This window comes from Harmonia axyridis, chromosome 1 (genome assembly GCF_914767665.1).
Source record: "Harmonia axyridis chromosome 1, icHarAxyr1.1, whole genome shotgun sequence".
Taxonomy (NCBI): domain Eukaryota; kingdom Metazoa; phylum Arthropoda; class Insecta; order Coleoptera; family Coccinellidae; genus Harmonia; species Harmonia axyridis.
Window position 1 is genome coordinate 80,872,840 of NC_059501.1, and position 18,828 is coordinate 80,891,667.

The 18,828-nt window shown below is 35.2% G+C and overlaps 1 protein-coding gene across 2 annotated transcripts; it reads left to right on the plus strand.

The window, feature by feature from the left end:
• The first annotated feature begins 487 nt into the window (after positions 1-487).
• LOC123679941 (pantetheinase-like) lies at positions 488-18,072 on the plus strand. 2 transcript variants are annotated; one of them, XM_045617525.1, is made up of 9 exons: positions 563-721; positions 2,595-2,708; positions 3,728-3,733; positions 4,154-4,264; positions 6,542-6,672; positions 11,066-11,274; positions 13,201-13,433; positions 14,314-14,483; positions 17,637-18,072. In XM_045617525.1, exons 1-9 carry the CDS (start codon positions 647-649, stop codon positions 18,007-18,009), a joined length of 1,422 nt encoding a protein of 473 aa, XP_045473481.1. In that variant the 5' UTR covers positions 563-646; the 3' UTR covers positions 18,010-18,072. The 2 variants fall into 2 exon arrangements, with proteins under 2 accessions (XP_045473490.1, XP_045473481.1); XM_045617534.1 differs by lacking the exon at positions 3,728-3,733 and having other exon boundaries at positions 488-721; positions 4,160-4,264.
• Positions 18,073-18,828: the final 756 nt, after the last annotated feature.

Sequence of the window (18,828 nt, forward strand, 5' to 3'; positions counted from 1 at the left end):
TGGGCAATTTTCTTCGTCATCACCTCGTGTCCATTTTTGGTTTTCTGTTTCATCTATTGAATCATAGTACGATTTACTTTGTTTTCTAATTCCACTGAATCAAAACCTTGATCTAGTCCTTCTCCTGATACTCTCAAAGGAATCATATCTTCTGCATTTCATTATTCCGTTCGGATTGCAGAGATCAGGCTGTTCGGTTTATACATATTATTTTACCAATTCGGATTATGGAGTACTTCGGATTATCCGGGGTTCGGATTATCCATACATTACTGACTTACTGTATTCTTAATCGAACGATAATAAAGAAACATTTAAAAAATGTCTAGCTTCGATGAAAAAGATTTTGTCGAATGAATCGCTAGCTCTTAGACTATTTGAACAAGCATCGAAAATATGTATCTGAAATACCCATCATGAGTACCAGTGAATAGAATTCTAGAGAAATCGTCGTAAAACAATCGAAACCAAAATTTTCAATTAATCATATCATGTTGGCAATTGGGAGTCATCACGAGATAGATAATATCCGATATTTATATCTGAAAAGGTGATAACCGATCGAATTCATATATTGCGTAGCATTCCAACCAATTTCACCTGGCTGTTGTAGCAATCTGGTTGACTTTGTGTGACTGTGATCAAGATGAAGAATTTTTTGTGCGTAGCCGTTGGCTGCATTTTAATTGCTCTTATCCAAGCTGATGACACTAAAACAACTGTAAGTAAAACATAGGTTTGGTGATTTCTATCGAAAACAGAAATTATGGGACGCAAACCGGGAAACGCCCATATGTTAGATAACTGTTAATTTGTTTGTTCAGCTTTCATCTCCTGAAAAAAATTAGATTCTCTAAATTCTAAATAATTTTCGAACATACAGGGTGTCCTGTAAATTGACGTCAATCCAGCGCACGCTGATAGCTTAGGTCCTACCAGAATATCCTAATTTGATTTCGAAAAAATTGTCTAAGTTTTCGAGATATCGACAGTTTTATAAAAATCGTCAAAATCTACATCTTAGACATTATTCTGTGTGCCACAGCTACAAATGTTGGTGTTTTGTGATTTTCCTTTGGATCGAATATTACAAATGGATCAGCCTACCCAACATGAACAAAAATTTTCCCATGGTGCCTATGGTATGCTCAGAAAGACGGAATGGTTCCCATTTTTTTTTTTTCAAATTTCGTCGTCTTGATCGTTCCTGCTATATAAAAATTATATCAGACTTTCTCGGCATGTTAAGCCAAAAGTTAGCCTTTCGAGTGAAATTTTCGATAAAATATCATTTTTGGCTTGACACAATGAAAAAAAAAGATATTTTACTGGATATGGTGCTAATTCTGGGATTTTCATTTCTAGACTTTTATTCCAAGAATTTATTGTCAATGTGTTGTTATTGTTGTATCAAATTTTCAAATTATATGCAGTATCATAGGCGTAACAAGAGGGGGTTATTGGGGACATAACGCCCCCCGTTGATTAGAATAATTTTAAAAAAGTCCTAAAATTTGAAAGATTTGGTTTTTTCAAAGTGGGATAACTCTCCCCTCATGAGTAAACTCTAGTAACGCCACTCGCTTACGCTCGTCCTGGAATTTTGTCTATTCGTCCAAAAAAACCCTATTTTCCGGACTTGTTACGTAAATTACTATTGTGGCCTTACAAAAAACCATGAACTGTCCCAAAAACAAGATGTTCCTGAATGAGAGATCATAAACATGGGTCCGAAAACGCTTTATTCTCGAGAAAGCGGGTGTTTCTGCAGTCCTACTTTTTTTCAATCCTTATACCAGTTTATCGAATTTTCATTAAAAATTATAAAAATTATAATTAATTTATTCATCACTGCTTACTAACTGAATATTTATTATAATTTGGATTTTCATGGTGATTACAAGAAACAACACAACAAGAAACCAAAAAGTGTAGTACTGGACTAAAGTTTCTTTCAACATTTTTCTAAACTACCAGTGGCCCATCAAAAAAAAAAAAAGAGGAGAGAAGAGGGCACTGTTTCAGGAAAATATCACCCTGTAGATTTGCATTCAAAATTAGCATATTACATGATGGAAATTTCAAATTAGAAAATGTATGCCAATTTTAAGTTACCTGAATGTCTTGTGAAGAGAAGGTGCTATGAGAAAAAAAACTTGTATAAAAATCTAACTTTAATACCCTGTATCTCGAAAACAATACAATCACGTGTTTACTTTACAGTAGTTCTTTCTTAAAATGATCCAAGGAATATATCATTTTCGTTTGTATCTCCAATTTGTATACCTGTATAGTGTCCCTTAGATTTGGTATTTTTTGGTTCATTTTTAACTATATTCCACTGAATAAATTGTAGTGGGCATTCACCAAAACGCGACATTTTTTGACGTTTTGAAGTTTACCTGACATTTTCAAACTGCAATTTTAGTTGTGCAGTGTAATTACCGCTGTAATTTTCCGATGATTTCATTGTTGTCATGAGAAATTTTATGTATGAGGGAAATATTTTGAATGAATATTTCTATTTGAAAAATATAGATTAGCATAAAAACTTTTTTCAGATTTAATATTTAAAATTCTATTTTTTTTTTCAGATAAATGTGATAGCTATAGAAGGTCAACCTGGCACGGACAAGGGCGGAAGCCCTTCATTGATTCAAGCTAATGCGAAGAGCTATTTGGATGTCATTGACAATGCCAAAAAACCAGTAAGTTGAGAGCACATTGCATAGGGTGGCCAGATCCCGTTCAGTTAGAACTAACAATATCATGTAGGTACTCTTTTTTTCAAGAAACAGAAATAGCTGAATATCACAAGTTGCTATGTTGATAGCAGGTCCAATCCAAGAAGTATATTTCCGTGAATAGATATAGAATAATAATTTCAAACTTCCTGCAAAACCTTCGTCAGAACCAAAGAAAATTTGAGCAAGATATTGTAAACCAACACACTTGCTAGAAAAGGAGAACAAACACCTTTCATTGGCCCGGAACCTTTCTGTGGCGTAGACAAATGTACCTACAAAAAAGAGTTTCAGGAAAAGGAAGAAACCGAAAGAGAAACACCCTGGCGGAGTCTTCTCGGTTTGGATCACTCCAAAAAGTTTCTTCGGAACTTTGACACCTTGAGATCCAAGAATTATCTGGATCTTAGTAAAAATATGCTACACCTCCTCACTGGATAATAAAGCCGACGAAGATAAAAAATATCTACTCTGAATAGGTTCCGAAGCAATAATAAAATCTGGCTTCAAAATTTCTGATTGAGTTACAGATTTCTCAAACATCAATCTGTGTTATCATCATTCGCGTTTTTGATTGATCGGAATAACACGATTCTTCGACTGGTCTGAAAAAATTTAAAAAAAATATATTAAATGGATGTATCGGGTGTCTAGTGAGGGGATCACAGAATCCCTTAGAGCAAAAAAAAAATGAATAGCCCATTTTCGGGCTCGATTTTCGAGAGAATTAATTTGGTGAAAACCGCAACCTCATAAATTCAACTGTTTTCAAGTTATAAGAGAAAATTGGATACATATTAAATTCTCCATATGGAATAAAAACTACAAGGCTTCTTATGCCCGCCACTCACGAGGCGTTTTCTCGAGACTTTGGAAGCCAGGCATCCAAGAGATTCCAGCCAGGCAGTCAAGTTCATTCTCTGATTTCCAGTCGTGCGGCCGTGTCCCGAGCTGCCCGACTGTAAAATGATCCGAAGATGGGTGCCTCGTGAGTGGCCGCCTTTAGAATCCCTTGAAATGAACAGGGTTAATTCCCAAAATATTCTTTTGAATGAACAAACATCGAATGTATTCAGATAGTTTGGATATCCCGGGCGGCGAATGTCGGAACGTCCAATATAACTGTAAAATTTATGTCCTATTTCTATAATTTATTGTTTTTTCGGTCCGTCGAAATGTGCCCTTATGAAGCCACAATTTTGGCGAAACAATTGACCCAAAAAAGGGATTGGTTCATATCATTGTTTTGTCTATAACAAATTCTCATCACGAATGGACCTAATCCATCTAAAAAAAATGGCCATTTATATTTCATCTAGATCCATTCACCTCAACCTAGCATATATTGACATTTCAAAATAATAATGAAACATCAAAGTGTATTTTGTAGTTAACATGTACGCATATTTCCCCAGGCAGATATAATAGTCTTCCCCGAGTATGGATTAACTGGAAGGAATCAAGATAAAGGGAATGCCGTTATAATCAACTCCACCACAATAAGTGATATGAAAAATGATGTAAGTTTGTTTCGAAAGTTCAACGGTTTCTTATTTCTGATTCATTTTATATTCTTCATCTTTCATAATCGAACATACAACTTTGCTTTCGCCGTTTTGCAATAGATGGCTGTAGCGGTGAGTGGTAGTCGAAATAAATATATCGTAGATGTCAAAATTCTTAGGTAGGTATTTGTAAACATAACGCCATCGAAATATTAGTCGATTTCTTTCTGCATCATAAAGTTTTTCTCGATTAAACATGTCAGCTTACGAGCCAAATTCTCGTCATTTGCGGGAGGTTTTGATTTTCTGCTTTAATATGAATAAATCTGCGGCTGAGGCTCCTCGAATGCTCTCAAATACTTATGTTGAGGCCGCTATTAGTGAAAGAACGTACCGAGAGTGGTTTCAAGTTTCAACGTTTCAAGAACGGCGATTTTGACGTCGAAGACCAGCATGGCAGTGGAAGAGAGGAGGATCATTTCAAAACGCCTGGAAGTCATGAGAATGATTCAGAAACAAGGAAATTGGGTGCCGTACGAGTTGAAACCGAGAGATGTTGAACGGCGTTTGTTTTCTTATTAACAGCTGCTTGCAAGGCAAAAAAGAATCGATTTCTGTATCGCATTATGACTGGAGAAGTAAAATGGATTCATTACGATAATCCCAGGCGCAGAAAATTATGGAGATATCCCGAACATGCTTCCACATCGACGGCCAAACCGAATATTACCGTTTCCAAGGTCATGCTCAGTATTTGGTTGGACCAACTCGGCTCAATTAATTATGAGTTCTTAAAACCGACTGAAACCATCACAGGTGATCGTTATTGAACGCAATAATGCGTTTGAACCGAGTATTGAAAGACAAACGGCCGCAATACAACGAAAGACATGATAAAGTGATTTTACAGCATGCTCGACCCTACCGAAACGTTGAAATGGGAAGTCCTACCCAAGCCGCCATATTCTCCAGACGTTGCTCCCTCGAACTATAACTTGTTAAAAATTTTTGGCATACAGCCTGGCTGACCAGCACTTATGAAAAAGTGAAAAATTTCAACGCTGGAAAGAACATAAGAAGGGATGGAAGAAAGTAGTGGCCAGCGATGGACAATAATTTGAATGATAAATGTATAATCAGTTTCTCACAATAAAGCCTCCAATTTCGGAAAAAACAGCGGAAGCAAAGTTGTACTCTTATTTGATATAAACAGATTTGGGTTTATTTCCTTTAACAATTGAAGAAAAATTCAAGTTGAAGCTAGCAAATCTCGCCAGATTTGTGGATGCTTCAAGTAGTAACAAGAAGTTTCTGATTGGTGCAAAAACCTCGCTAGGTGTGACCAGGGCCGGCGCCAGCCATTTTGGCGCCTGAAGCAAAGAATTTTTTGGCGCCCCTGCCGAAAAAGTATCAATTAACACCCCCTCCATCCCAACAAAAAACATCACCTGCCTCGAAGATAATTCGCCTTTTTTGATTTCTCTAGTGATTTTGCTAATCGTTTTCTTTCTAAAGTCGTTTTCACTGGGTTTCTTTTTGTTCGGACATTTTTACCTATAATAAATTCCTGGATTTCTTCGACGCCGATGAACAATGCGTAAGTAATATATCTGATTCTCACATTTACAATCGAGCTCATACGATCGATGAAAGATTACCTTTCACACCACAATATACAAAGGGCGGTAAGGCATGCAAAGCTTCGAAAACTAAATGGGATTAAAAACATATGTTCCGCTGAAAACATTTAGCATATATCAGTAACTAGTTTCGAATTCAGAATCGTAGAAATTTTCCATATGTTGAATGTGTGAACAACATCCACGTAATTCGTGTTGTTTTTCGTCTTTGTGAAATACTTACCATCCCTCATTCAATTAGGGTAATAGGCAATGCTGCTTATATTGGTTGGGTTGTCATGTGTTATTCATTGAACAGACGGCTTAGTAAAGACGGTTTCGAGATTTTTATTGCAGGGAATGTTGATGAACGCAGCAAAGCAGACCAATCTCATGTTGTTTTTAAGAATCAAGACTATATTTTTTCAGAAATATGAAAGGGCGGCCACAAACTGGGCTAAATTGCCGTCCATCGAAAATAGGCGCCTGAAACAGTCGCTTCACTGTTTCACCCCTAAAGCCGGCCCTGGCTATATCGCCTCTGCCAACAATTTACGTTGTTGTTTTTATAGATACAAATTGCACTACATTGAACAGACTTGTTTTTTCCGAGTTGGTGATGGAAAAGCTGTTGTAATATCAGGTTATTACAATTCAGAATGTTTTCTTCCAGGATTTAACTTTCCTTGATGGAACAGCTAAAAAACGAAAGGCGCTTTTGGTGGCCAATGTACTTGAAACAGACGGAGATGACCTGTACAGTACCACTGTAGTATTCGATGGGTCGGACAAATTAATAGCCAAGTGAGTTTTTCATTGTGATATTTAATTTATTCTTAAGGAAGTGGCATTTCTATTATCAATAACAGTTCTTTATTCAATATATCAATAACTTTTTTGTTGATGAGATTTCTTTTATACACAAATATGAAATCAAAATCCTAATATACTGCTCCACAAAAGGAAATTGAGTTCTTGAAGTGTATGTGGAGGTGGTTGATGAGAATCCAAAGCTCTTTGCAGCTGATCCCAAGCATGTTCAATCGGATAGTTGTCTGGCGACAGAGGGGGCAGGGCCAAATGTGGAATACCATAGATTTCCAGAGCTTCATTGACGATTCTCGCACGATGGCGCGGTGCATTATCGTCCAAAAATAAAAAATTTTGCCCAATAGCAGCATGAAACGAGATAATAATATTGTCAATAACTTGCTTTATGTTTATCTGTGCATTCATGGTAGCATCAAGCACCAACAATTATGTACCGGGTTTTTCACCATAATTTGACCCCCCCTTTAACTTTGTTACTAAAAGAGGTACAAAATAGTAATTTACGTAACAAGTCCGGAAAATAGGGTTTTTTTGGACGAATAGACAAAATTCCAGGACGAGCGTTAGCGAGTCCTGGAAGTCTGTGAGTCCAAAAAAACCATTTTCGGGCGTGTTGCGTACAATATTTTTTCGGCAACCATGTGAAATAACACTATCGCTGCTGCTTTCCATATTTTATTGCGATTGCGATAAAAAACATGCAAATTTTTGACAACTAATTTCATATGAACTGTCAGCCGTTATCTCGGTTTATATGGATTCTATGATTCTTTTCCGGCCTAGTCCGGGAAGTACGTACTTTCCGGACTAGGCCGGGAAATGCTACTTTCTCAGAGAAAAAGCGTCCGGAAAGTGAGCACTTCCCGGACGGTTGCCGAAAAAAATGTTTTTTACAAAAGTTTCACGAAATCGACTAGGGTTTTTTAAAATGATTTCACAAAACGGAATATATACAGAGTGGGCAACATATTGAGTGCAACTTCATTTTTTCAAATAGAACACCCTGTATATTTTTCTATATTTGACTAGCTCTTTTTCTCCTGATTTCGAATATATAACATATGTTTGGCCTATCTCTCTTATTCTGAGTACCACAGAGTTTCAAATTTTAAGAACCACCTGGCATGCTCAGTAATCAGTTTTCAAGTGGTAGTCTGCGGTTACTCAAAATGCCCTTTTTTGAGTTATCTCGTTGGCAACGATATGACATATAGTCAAATTGTCAACGAGATACCTCAAAAAAGGGCATTTTGAGTTATCGCAGCCTACCACTTGAAAACTGATTACTGAGCATGCCAAGTGGTTCTTAAAATGCCCTTTTTTGAGTTATCGCAGCCTACCACTTGAAAACTGATTACTGATCATGCCAGGTGGTTCTTAAAATTTGAACCTCTGTGGTACTCAGAATAAGAGAGATAGGCCAAACATATGTTATATATTCAAAACCAGGAGAAAAAGAGCTAGTCAAATATAGAAAAATATACAGGGTGTTCCATTTGAAAAAATGAAGTTGCAATCAATATGTTGCCCACTCTGTATATATTTCGTTTTGTGAAATCATATTAAAAAACACTAGTCGATTTCGTGAAACTTTTGTAGAAAAATTTTTTTGTACCTCTTTTAGTAACAAAGTTAAAGGGGGGGTCAAATTATGGTGAAAAACCCGGTACGTCAATCGAAACAAATGCCCTCCAAATAGTAACTGTACCATCACTGAACGAAAGAACTTCTTGAACCGATCTGCGATTGCTGGGCACCAGAGATTGGGTCCACACCTGAACACGCCGAATATCTGAAAACCATCCAAATCTCGATTCTCAATTCTGTGAACACTACAGAACTCCAGGGTGGCGAAATTTCGATGTTTCAGCACTACAATTTTAAAAACAGAGGAGATAGACAAAATCTGATCTGACCCATTCTCGTTCTCTTTTTCTGAGAATTGAACAAGAATAATATATAAATACTATTCTTGTTTTCGAGTTATGAGCGAAAATTGGAAACATGGTGATATAAAAAAAAATTATATCTCGGCTAATACTGATGATAGAGCTCTGAAATTAAAACATTACACAGGCACTTTTTGCCGTGGAATCCAGTGGCATGCTCATCTTTTCAACAGGGTTTTTAATTACGAAGGTATGACCCAAAGTTTTATTTTTCCAAATGGGAACACTAGATTTCTGTGTCTTTTTTTAAAACTTAATTTTTCCTGATTTCAAAAATATACAACATCGTATGGTTCGTATCAATATAAATAATGGAAAATGGTCAAAAACCTTTTTTATCTAAGAGTCTCAATATTTCCATGGTTTCAACTGTTGATGAGCACAGAAAAATTGAGCTTCCTATAACAAGAGCAGTGTCCTTCCGTCAATCCGATTATTGCCATGCTTTTTACTAATTTCTACAAGAATTAAAATCCATTTTGAGATGAAAATTTTTTAACTTGAACTTTTTTAGTTAAGTTTTATTGGGAGAGAGTATTCTTGGAAAAAACTTCAGATTCAGAAAATTTATGTAAAATCTGAAAAAATCTTTCGAAAAAATGTTCTCAAAAGGGCTTCATTTCAATGTTAGTAACTATGAGATTTTGCATGAAAATTTTTAATTTTCTATCAATGTTTTCTCCATTTATTGAAAATTCAGTTGAACCTACAGGGTTTTCGAGAAAAACCTCAAAACTTTAAAGAGAATCCATTTTTTTCATTTGTCAATTGGAATATACGTCAAAAAATATAGATGTATTAACAGGCCAATTAAAAAATCTCTGGTCTACCATAGTAAAACACATTTTTTTGACAAAATTCGATTTCATTATTCAACATAGTTGCCTTCGAGGGCGATACAGCGATTATAGCGATCTTCCAACTTTTCGATATCATTTTTGTAGTACGATTTGTCTTTCGCTTCAAAATAGGCCTCAGTTCCGGCGATTACTTTTTCATTGGCGCTAAATTTCTTCCCAGCGAGCATTCTTTTGAGGTCTGAGAACAGGAAAAAGTCGCAGGGGTCCAGATCCGGTGAATACGGTGGATGCAGAAGCAATTCGAAGCCCAATTCATGCAATTTTGCCATTATTTTCATTGATTTGTGACACGGCGCATTGACTTGATGAAACGGGACCATTTTTTTTTCGATCCGATAACGCTATGTAATAATCGCTGTTGATGGTCTGGCCCTTTTGGAGGTAATCAATGAATATGTATTTTACCTTGTGCATCCCAGATACTGATGCAATAATGTTGCCAGCTGACTGTTGTGTTTTTCCTCGCTTTCGATTCGGTTCATTGTGTGCAGTCCACTCAGCTGATTGTCGATTGGATTTCGGAGTGAAATGATAGAGCCATGTTTCATCCATTGTCACATATCGACGCAAAAATTCAGGTTTATTGCATTTAAACAGCTCCAAACACTGCTCACAATCATTAACACGTTGTTGCTTTTGATCGATTGTGAGCTCGCGAGGCACCCATTTTGCACACAGCTTTCTCTTGTACAAATATTCGTGAATGATATGATGTACACGTTCAGATGATATCTTCACTATGTCTGCTATCTCGATCAACTTCACTTTACGGTCATTCAAAATTATTTTGTGAATTTTTTTGATTTTTCCGTCGGTGACAGCCTCTTTGGGCATCCACTGCGTTCGCCCTCTTCGGTGCTCATTTCATCACGTTCAAACTTAGCATACCAATCAATGATGGTTGATTTTTCTGGTGCAGACCCTGGAAACTCTCCATCAAGGCAATATTTTGCTTCAACTGTATTTTGCTGAAGATTCTACGCAAAGAGGAACCACTAATCCCATAATTGAGTGTTAGTACGCCTTACGAACGTATATATAATTCGCAAGGGTTGATGATAGTTGGAATTGTTGGAAAGAACATAATAACAACATCAGTGATCATTACGATTCTCTTAACATTTCCTCTCGTATCGTCAGCTCGCGATGTCAGCTTGATTCAGGTTTCTGAATCTTCCGACCAACCGACCTACCGAGCCCGGGATAAATAGGTAGATAATAGTTTAACTGTGCATCAACATATTAAATTAATTTCACGGCATTGAAACTTTTTTTCAATTCTGGAGAATCTTCAGCTTCCTCGATGGCTCAGTTGGCTGGAGCGTCGATCTAGTAATTCGGAGGTTGCGGGTTCGAGTCCTGCTCGGGGAGGTACTTTTTCCAGATTTGAAAAATTGTTTGAATGCCGTGAAATTAATTTGATAGATTTATATTATGATTTTAATTTTAAGTTTTTTCCGATGTCTGCCTTAATTTTCTATTATAATGGAAAACAGTTGAAAAAAGTTTCGGCACATTTTATTTCTATTTCAATTTTTATTTCAATTTCAATTTTAGATATCGAAAAAACAATCTTAATACAACTGAAGATGATAAACTCAAATCGGACGATCAAATAGCAACCTTCACATGGAACAAACAAACAATCGGTTTGATTTCTGGAGATGATATTCTTTACAAGGAACCAGTTAACCAACTATTGAAAAATAATGCCACCACCATCATTTACACCAGTTCTTTAAGATCAATAGCACCATTCAGAACAGGTGAGCCCCCAATGAAATTTATATAGGTAACGCAAAAAATTTGCTGATGATGTTTTCGAATATTTCTGAATAATTTTTGGTGTGGGATTTGAAACTACTGTCAATTTCAGTGACGAGTTCCATAAGAAATAAGAAAAACACTGAAGTAGAATAATTATAGTATACAAGATTGTTCAAATTTTCATTCATGCAATTCCTTTACGAAATTTCATATGAATGTTCAAACCTTTATTTTTAAGTATTTGATTGACTTAGTCGTTACTTTGTAGAAATTCATTTAATTCAAATTCATTACGGGTTATTCTAGTTTCGACTATTTTATTATACAGGGTGATTCACCCTTATTAGACGTTTATGGAAAACTAATAATAATTTTGAGCTGAAAATCTACATATTGGGGTTTGAGACATGATCATTCTCCCTAAAATATTTTCAGATCTCTACAACTTCTGGTTATACCGGAAACAGACTACTACTTCATTATTTCAAATGGCACACCCAGCATATTATTGCATCATTAGATAGCTTTTTTGATAACAATTTCGACAATATACCATACCTTGGGTAAAAACTCAACGGTTCATGAGTTAATGGGATTCTTATGAAAAAAATGATGTCGATTCGGACTCATATTTTTTCGAATATTACCGCAGAAAAAGCTTCTTTCGAAATTTTTTTTTTCGATTCTGCAAATACGTAGTATAATAAGACTGTTTGCGGTTTGGACCAAAAATTTACAGGGTGTTCATAAGAAGATCGTGATTTTGGAGAATTAAAATTCATCAAAACTCAATATTTTTAAATTAGAACCTATATTTTTTATTATTTCAGTCAATTCTACGTACAAAAATATTTGGGGTTACTTGAGCTAACCCTATACCTAAAATGAATACTTTAACAGTTATTGACGAAGAACTTTAAATGAGAAAAAAACGTAATTTAGAACTGTGTGGAGTAGTTTGTGTTCCACAGAAAGAAACTGAAATTCGATGTTTTCAAAACTAAATTTGACATTTCAAGAATTGTAATCAATTATTTATAATTGAAAATTGTATTGGTGTATGAATTTCCCAACAATCCCAACGAAAAATTAATTAAATTCATGAAATGTAAAAATTAGTTATCCAAACAGCGAATTTTAGTGTTTTCCGGAAGTCACAGACTACTCCACAAAGTGAGGAAAAGCAGTTCTTCCTCGATAACTCATTCATAATATTAATTTTAGGTATAGGGTTTGCAATCTCCACTATTTTTGTAGGTAGAATCGACTTAAATAATGAAAAATATAGTTTTTAATTGAAAATCATAATAAATCGAAAATCTTCTTATGAACACCCTAACATTTTTGGTCCAAACCCCAAACAGTCTTATACTACCACGTATTTTCAGAATCGAAAATGGAAAAAAAATTTTTTCGAAAAAAGCTTTTTTTCTGCCGAAAAATTTAAAAAAATGTGGGTATTCATCGACACCATTTTCTTTATAAGAATCCCATTACTCATGAAGCGTTGAGTCTTCACCCAAGGTATGGCATATTGCCGAAATTGTCATCGAAAAAAAGCTATCTAATGATGTAATAATATTCTGAGTATGCTATTTGAAATGAGGAAGTAGTAGTCTGTTTCCGGTATAACCGGAAGTTGTATTGAAACGTTGGAGTTAGTCCGTATCTTTGAAGGACTGTAATGTGTACTATTAATGTGTAAAATCATTCTGCACAGTCTGTATAGTCGGAAATGGTTCTGCATGGCTTTAGTCATTATTAGTCATGATTTTTGCGCATAAATTGCAAGATCGTTTGTTTGGAATGCAAGTAAATGACAGTAAAAAGACGATATTTCATAACAGTTGTAGAAGAATGTTTTAAACAGTCTCCGGTGATACACACACAAGGTATATTAGAAGATATAATAACTTTTTTCACAGCTTTAAGTGTCCACGCTGGATTTGCTAAAGCACACGGTGTGAATTTGATAGTAGCAAGTTTGAACGATATAAACAATGGAATAACTGGCAGTGGAATCTATGGACCTTGTAAAACAGTAGACAGGTACCTTAAGCCAGCAATTGGAAGTCATGTCGTGTCTGGGTCTCTTGATATGGTTCCAACAACAACCTGCAAATCTTCTTTAGAACGTAAATTAATGAGTGCTGGAGGTGTAAGTATTCTTTTTCAAATACTGCTAATCTAATTGATGACCGTTCAAAAATTCATGGATTTAAATAAAATAATACAAAGTCTCACAATAGTATATTCTAAAACAAATTGCAGAATGGGCTCCTATTCCAACGAAATTGTTGGAATTGCCTTCTGCAACGAGTATTAGCGATATTTTCTCTATGTCTGTCAAGTTTTGTGAAATATTGAAGAAATTCAATGAAAAATTCAGATTAAATATCCTAGTTAATTTTTATACACCCTGTATAGAATACCTATAACCGTGCCAAATTTCATGGTGGGAGAGTCATCAGAACAAAAAAAAATACAAGTAGAATATCGAAAAAAACTAGTATGTTAGTAACAATCAATACTGCTGAATTCAAATATTGCATGTAAATATAAAATAAAAATTTGAAGCTTCATTCGAAACGGAGTGTTGTTCTCAAAATCGCAGAATAGGTACCGAAAATGAATTAACTATTGACGCCAATAGCACTACTTATACACAGAGCTGTGATCTCCAAGCGAGTGGATGACGCACTGAAAACGTCAGTGCGTCATTAATTTTTTTTATTTCATTAAGGCTAGGTTCAGATGATCGCGCGTAAATGCGCGATCACAAACCGCGCGACTAAAAATACAGAGGAGTCATACGCGCGATGTCTCGCGACCATATGAACATTTGTATATGACTCCTTTGTATCTTTAGTCGCGCGGTTTGTGGATCGTGCGTTTACGCGCGACTATCTGAACTGACCCTTATTCATTTCGCTTTTCCCATCACTAACCTCAAAGAATATGAAGTAAAAAACCCTGCGTCTGAAATATATATCGAAAGGCTCCAAATCCATCATTGAATTCAACATTATTGTTTTCAGCTTGGAACTGATAAAAATTTCGCCGATATTCTAGTATACGATTATGAAGATCTGGAATATTCTGACGTATTGAATGGAACAAATGTGCAGAAAGCAGAAGTATGCAAAGGAAGTTTCTGTTGCCAATTCAATATTTCATCCCAAAGTTGGGATAAAGATGAAAAATTCAGGTATTTGTGTATATATATATATATTAATTTTTTTTTGCCGTCTTCTCAAATTGTACTGAAAGACAGAATTTAGTAGATTTTAATACAAGCGAAAACCTATTCAATTAAATAATGATAATTTTTTCCTTACTCTGACAAAGAGAACTATATTGTGCAACAAGTGGAAAAGTTCAACTTTTCTCACGAGTGTGAATGTTTTTGGAACGAACCTGAAAATCGGGTGCATCAAATACACGAATGATTAATTAGTATAACAGGCCAATTGAAAAGTCCCGGTCTACCATAGTTAAACACATTTTTTTTGTCAAAATTCGTTTTTTTTTATTCAACATAGTTGCCTTCGAGGGCAATACAGCGATTATAGCGATCTTCCAAATTTTCGTAGTACTTTTTGTTGTACGATTTGTCTTTCGCTTCAAAATAGGCCTCAGTTTCGGCGATTACTTCTTCAATGGCGCTAAATTTCTCTCCAGCGAGCATTCTTTGAGGTCTGACAACAGGAAAAAGTCGCTATATAATAATCGCTGTTGATGGTCTGGTTTTTTTGGAGGTAATAAATGAATATTATACCTTGCGCATCCCAGAATACTGATGCCATAACCTTGCCAGCTGATTGTTGTGTTTTTCCTCGCTTTGGATTCGGTTCATCGTGTGCAGGCCACTCATCTGACTGTCGATTGGACTCCGGAGTGAAATGATAGAGCCATGTTTCATCCATTGTCACATATCGACGCAAAAATTCAGGTTTATTGCACTTAAACAGCTTCAAACACTGCTCAGAATCATTAACACCCTGGTGCTTTGGATCGATTGTGAGCTCGCGCGGCACCCATTTTGTACACAGCTTTCTCATGTACAAATATTCGTGAATGATATGATGTACACGTTCAGATGTCTACTATCTCGATCAAGTTCACTTTACGGTCATTCAAAATTATTTTGTGAACTTTTTTGATTTTTCATCGGTGACAGCCTCTTTTGGGCATCCACTGCGTTCGCCCTCTTCGGTGCTCATTTCAACACGTTTAAACTTAGCATACCAATCAATGATGGTAGATTTTCCTGGTGCAGACCCCGGAAACTCTTCATCAAGCCAAGATTTTGCTTCAACTGTATTTTTTTCCTTAAAAAAGTAATATTTCATCAGGCCACGAAATTCTCTTTTTTTTCCAATTTTTATTCAAATAACAAAAGTAGCTACACTCACAACGCAAGAAAGAAGGACTTTCCCCACTTGTTACACCATATACTTTTCCAAAAACTTCACTCGTAGAAGAATATAAATAAATATTGCTCTATAATTCATTTTTGTTCAACGTAATCGTCAAAAAAGATTCTAATTGAAAACACATAAATAAATTCGACAGAGCGATGATGCCCCGATTTTAATTATGTTTTCATTTTTCTATAGCATTACATAGTAAAGTGTTGAGATTAAACAGACCTCAAATTGGAAATAAGAAACACATTTCTGTGAAGTTTTGACATAATTCGATAACTGCTCAACACTTCTATGTTTAATTGTCCACAACAATAATGTATTAATGATAAATCATGCTATTGAAAGGGTTATTAAAAGATGATTTCATGTACAGAGTGTTTCAGGTAAGCGGGTCACTGGATTATGTGGCTTATCCTTTGAGCGATATTGAAAAGTGACCCATCACAATGAAAGTATTTTTCACGGGATATCCAAATATGTTATTGGAAAAACTATCTAACCAAGGCGGGAAAAACTATCGCGGAAAATGCATATTTCCAAAAAAAAATGTTTTTTGCAAATTTGACTGATGTTCAAAATAAAAAGATCTAGAGACAATTTTTCACCAATTGTTTCGTCATTTGAACTTCCGGTTCTCTAGAAAAAAGAAAATTTTTCCTTGCAAAATATACTTAATAATATTTTCTAAATGCTCGATCGATTCTGAATCCGAATATGTGAATATAGTGGTAGTTTTATATTTATTTCAAGCAATTCCATTCAAAATCAACCTGAGACGATTCAATATTCGGAAAATATATCCATGTTGTCTGTGGTTCAATGAATATTTGATTGTCAAATTTTGAAGTTTTCATTCTCGATAATAATAGCTAAAATATAATGCATAAATTTTCATTCGAAGGTCTCAATATATCTACTCTTGAAGAACAAAAAGAGTAAACATATTGAGACCTTCGAATGAAAATTCGAGCTTTATATTTTTGCTTCTATTATAATCGAGAATAAAAACTTCAAAGTTTGACAATCAAATATTTATAAAACCATAGACAACATGTATATATTTTCAAATATGAAATCTGAATTGTCTCAGGTTGATTTTGAATGGAATTGCTTGAAATAAATATAAAACTACCACTATATTTACATATTCGGATTCAGAATCGATTGAACATTCAGAAAATATGTGAAAATATTATTAAGTATATTTTGTAAAATAGTAATTTACGTAACAAGTCCGGAAAATATGGTTTTTTTGGATGAATAGACAAAATTCCAGGACGAGCGTAAGCGAGTCCTGGAAGTCTGTGAGTCCAAAAAAACCATTTTCGGACGTGTTGCGTACAATATTTTTTCGGCAACCATGTAAAATAACACTATCGCTGCTGCTTTCCATATTTTATTTCGATTGCGATCAAAAAACATGCAAATTTTTGACAACTAATTTCATATGAACTGTCAGCCGTTATCTCGGTGGCTATGGATTCTATGATTCTTTTCCGGCCTAGTCCGGGAAGTACGTACTTTCCGGACTAGGCCGGGAAATGCTACTTTCTCAGAGAAGAAGCGCCCGGGAAGTGAGCACTTCCCGGACGGTTGCCGAAAAAAAAGTTTTCTGTTTTCTAGAGAACCTGAAGTTTAAATGAAGAAACAATCCTTGAGAAATTGTCTTTAGACCTTTTTATTTTGAAAACCAGTCCAAATGTGCAAAAAAAAATTTTTTTGGTTTTTCCTCAATAACTTCCCATGCCTTGGTTCTATAGTTTAACCGATAATATATTTGGAGAGCCCGTGAAAAATACTATCTTTGTGATGGGCAACTTTTCAATATTGCTCAAAGGATAAGCCACGAAATCCAGTGACCCACTTACCTGAAACACCCTTTTCATCAAACTAAATCATCAGAAATAGTGAAATCAATCATTTGATTCCAGGTTGGTGGCTGGTAATGGAGATTACAAAGTTTGCGCTCTGGTACGATGTACTGATGACAAGGATAACACTAAATGCGGTACCGTTACTCAAGCTGTTAAAACCATATTCGATGAAGTCGACATATCAACATCAGAAAATGACGATTTCTTCATGCCCTATATTGTACACACCGATCTCTCTCCAATCACAGATAGTAGTAAAATCAAGTTTGTTGAGAATGATGATGGTACCACTTTCAATATAGATAATAGTGTAGCAAAAGATACACCAGTTGTAATTGGAATAGTTGCTACTAAATCAGCTGCAAATACATTGCAAATTCTAATGACGAATATAATGCTGCCTCTTATATTATTGAAATACTTGTTCTAGTAGAATCAACACTTTTATTATTTTTTTCACTGTTGTAACTGAGAAATAAATCTTGAAAAACTAGAGTTGATCATTACTTATTTTGCCTCAATGACCTAATTACAAAAGTTGATGTAGTGTTATTGCAATTTCAGAATTAATTAATACTTATTGAAGACAGAAATACAAACAAGTATTTCGACCCATAAACAGCATTCACAAATTATAATCATAATAATCATAAAATTGAAATACAAGTTCAAATTACATAGGCCTTCAAGTCTGCTTCCGCCGTTTTTTCCGAAATTCGAGGCTTTATTGTGAAGAACTAGTTATACATTTATGATTCAAAGTATTGTTCATCGCATCATTTTGAAATGGCTTGTTGCGTCACTCACAATGATCCTGCCAATTGTTGATGCGTTTGACACGAATCTTGATCAAGCAATGCCTCCAATACTGCATCTTCGAAAACCCTCTCTTTTCCACCGCCTTGCTTCACACTCTTGTAGCGTTGAAACCGCTCTCGGCACGTTCTTTCACTAATATATATGTTGAATGAAATTTCACTTAGTATCCAAAATCACGAATACTTTATATTGTATAAATAAATTTAAGGACATTTGTATTCCTCGTAACTGAAATTATGGAATAGTTATTTATAATACAAAGGCAGAAGGCATTGATATTCTTCCACGAGTTCAAAATTCGAAAACGAGCCACGAAGTGGCGAGTTTTTGAATGAACGAGTGGTAGAATGAGTCTTCTGTACGAGTATTATATATTATTTTCTCTAATTCATTGCATTCTTATTGAAATAAATGAAATATTTCCATGAAT

Excerpts from the sequence above, each read along its gene's own strand:
- LOC123679941 (XM_045617525.1), top strand. The coding sequence starts at position 647 with ATGAAGAATTTTTTGTGCGTAGCCGTTGGCTGCATTTTAATTGCTCTT. Across the intron at positions 4,265-6,541 it reads TAAGTGATATGAAAAATGAT|GATTTAACTTTCCTTGATGG; the intron begins GTAAGTTTGTTT and ends GTTTTCTTCCAG. Across the intron at positions 13,434-14,313 it reads AATTAATGAGTGCTGGAGGT|CTTGGAACTGATAAAAATTT; the intron begins GTAAGTATTCTT and ends TATTGTTTTCAG.